The 2,443-nt window shown below is 38.1% G+C and overlaps 1 protein-coding gene across 1 annotated transcript; it reads left to right on the top strand.

Annotated features, from left to right (window-relative positions):
- The first annotated feature begins 514 nt into the window (after window positions 1-514).
- LOC133865023 (LOB domain-containing protein 15) lies at window positions 515-2,114 on the top strand. The gene is made up of 3 exons (XM_062301487.1): window positions 515-1,001; window positions 1,254-1,503; window positions 1,632-2,114. Exons 1-3 carry the CDS (start codon window positions 988-990, stop codon window positions 2,022-2,024), a joined length of 657 nt encoding a protein of 218 aa, XP_062157471.1. The 5' UTR covers window positions 515-987; the 3' UTR covers window positions 2,025-2,114.
- Window positions 2,115-2,443: the final 329 nt, after the last annotated feature.

Genomic DNA, 2,443 nt, shown 5'->3' with positions numbered 1-2,443 from the left:
ATATTCGACTATAAAACAAAAACATTACTGTCCAGGCTTCGATTTTCTATCTTTTGTTTTTTCTTCTCAAAATAAAAATATTGGCAAATAACTCAATTTAAAGAAAAAAAAAAGAAAAAAGCACTCTTAAAAACACAAAAATATAGATTTTAAGGAAAAATTAAGAAATCCAGGATTAATGGTAAATTAGCAGTTGCAGGATCTTTTAAATGACGGCACTCAGAGTTACTGGGTCTGCATTTAGTCTTAACCTTTCACAGAATGGGATTGCGGTTTCTACACGGCGAGATGATGCTGATATTAAACTTCATTTTCGTGACTAGATCCCAGATATGGTCTTTTTAATCAAGGTGGGTCTTGATTTTGACAAGAAACTAACATCCCAAGTAAAGTACCGCGCGTTCATGATCTTCTCATTTTTTTTCTTAAATATTGATGGTATTGTTTAAAGTGATTAACAGAAAACGTTCAATTTTTCAGATGATTATAAAAGACTAGCTAGTGTATTTAGGTCTCCCCTGAAAAAGAAGCAAGACCCACATGCAGCAATTCAGAGGTTGATTCAAAAAAGTCAAAACACATTTAAGGACTCACACGTGAGCAAGCGATCACAGAGCTGGCATTTGTACAATTCTCTCTCTCTCTCTCTCTCTCTCTCTCTCTCTCTCTCTCTCCATTGATGCTCAATGTCAAAGTGGTCTGTTTGTCTGGAAAACTAGTATAATTTCTGAAATCCTCGTACATCTAGCAAGCAGATCGATCAGCTTCGTAACATCCCCAAAAAAACTAACAAAATTTTAGCTTCTTTCCTATTTCAGCCTCATCGATCAGTTATATCCCTTTTGTCTATTTCTTTAATAAACAACACTGGACCACTTTCCTTCTCCATCCCTTGCCTTTTAAGCACACTCTATCCTGCCCTTACTTTCCTTTCTTCTTCCCTTCAACCCCCCAACCCTCTCAATTTCAGCCAGAGAGCATGCCTGAATGTCCAGAGAAAGGTAAGAAGTACAATTTAATTATCTCTCTCTCTCTCTCTCTCTAAGTACAATTTTTTCTCTTACCATTTTCAAGTAATATCTTCCATCACATCAGCAGCACAGTTCTTTTCTTTTTGTTTGTAGTACTTTGAATGGGCTTTATAACATGCATCAAGAGCTAGCCCAAATTACAACCTGCATGTGTCAATTTTTGAATTATAATTTTGATATGCTTAATTGCTATATGATTTCTTCTTTTTTTTTTTCTACTAGGGAGAGATTTGATGAGATAGGCAAGAGGATCAAGAGAGAGTCCGATGCTTCTTCTCATATGGGAAGAAGACACATGTTAGGTCCTCCTGGAACCCTAAACACCATTACTCCATGCGCTGCTTGTAAGCTCTTGAGACGAAGGTGTGCCCAAGAATGCCCCTTTTCTCCCTACTTCTCTCCCCATGAACCCCAGAAGTTCGCTTCTGTTCATAAAGTCTTTGGTGCTAGCAACGTCTCAAAGATGCTAATGGTGACAACTCACAATCCTAAATCCTTTTTTTTTTTTTTTTTCCTAGCAAAAATGAAAAGAACAAGAAGAAGAAGAAAATTACTAGTCTTGATTAAATTTAACAATTTCCTCATAATGGTATGACTCAGGAGGTACCGGAGATTCAAAGAGCCGACGCAGCAAATAGTCTTGTTTATGAGGCCAACGTGAGGCTAAGAGACCCGGTCTACGGCTGCATGGGTGCCATCTCAGCTTTGCAACAGCAAGTTCAATCTCTACAAGCTGAACTCAATGCAGTGAGGGCTGAGATTCTGAAGCACAAATATCGGGAAGCTAATATCATACCATCTTCTCATCATGTGGCTTTGCTCACTGCTTCTCGGGCGGTTTCAGTTGCTGCACCTCCTCCAACTCCGCCACCCCCGCCGCCACCTCCTCCTCTTCCTCCTGCTTCCTCCTCTTCTTCCATGTACACCCAACAAGCCAGTGCTTCCGACTATAGCACTATTTCCAATGATAATATTGTTTCCTATTTTGGTTAATTAATTCCCTAGATCGACTACAAAGAATCACATTTTTTTTTTCCTTTGTTATGAATCAAGTCGAATAAAATGAGGAAGAGAAATTTATTATCTGATGGTTCTGGGTCGTTTACTTACTTTATTACTGTTCTAATAATTCATCATTTAAACCCAATTATATATATATAGTTGGTTAATGTGTCTATTTCTTCCAATCCCTATCATATTTCATACTGTTGGTTAGCGCACAGCTTACCTTATTGCATTTGCGCCATCGAGAGATATGTCAAAGATCTCGCTTGACAGCTTATTATCGCAGTCTTAATATTGTTCACTTTTTATGGAAAGAAGCATAAGAAAACCCTAGGTAAATGAATTCATTTGAGGGTTAGACATCGACAATCATAGCTCGATCTGGTGAGTTCTCTAGTGTTCTGGGA

Source organism: Alnus glutinosa, chromosome 3 (assembly GCF_958979055.1).
Source record: "Alnus glutinosa chromosome 3, dhAlnGlut1.1, whole genome shotgun sequence".
NCBI classification, from domain to species: Eukaryota; Viridiplantae; Streptophyta; class Magnoliopsida; order Fagales; family Betulaceae; genus Alnus; species Alnus glutinosa.
The sequence above is the reverse complement of the archived record's forward strand: the minus strand, read 5'-3'. Positions and strand labels throughout refer to the sequence as shown.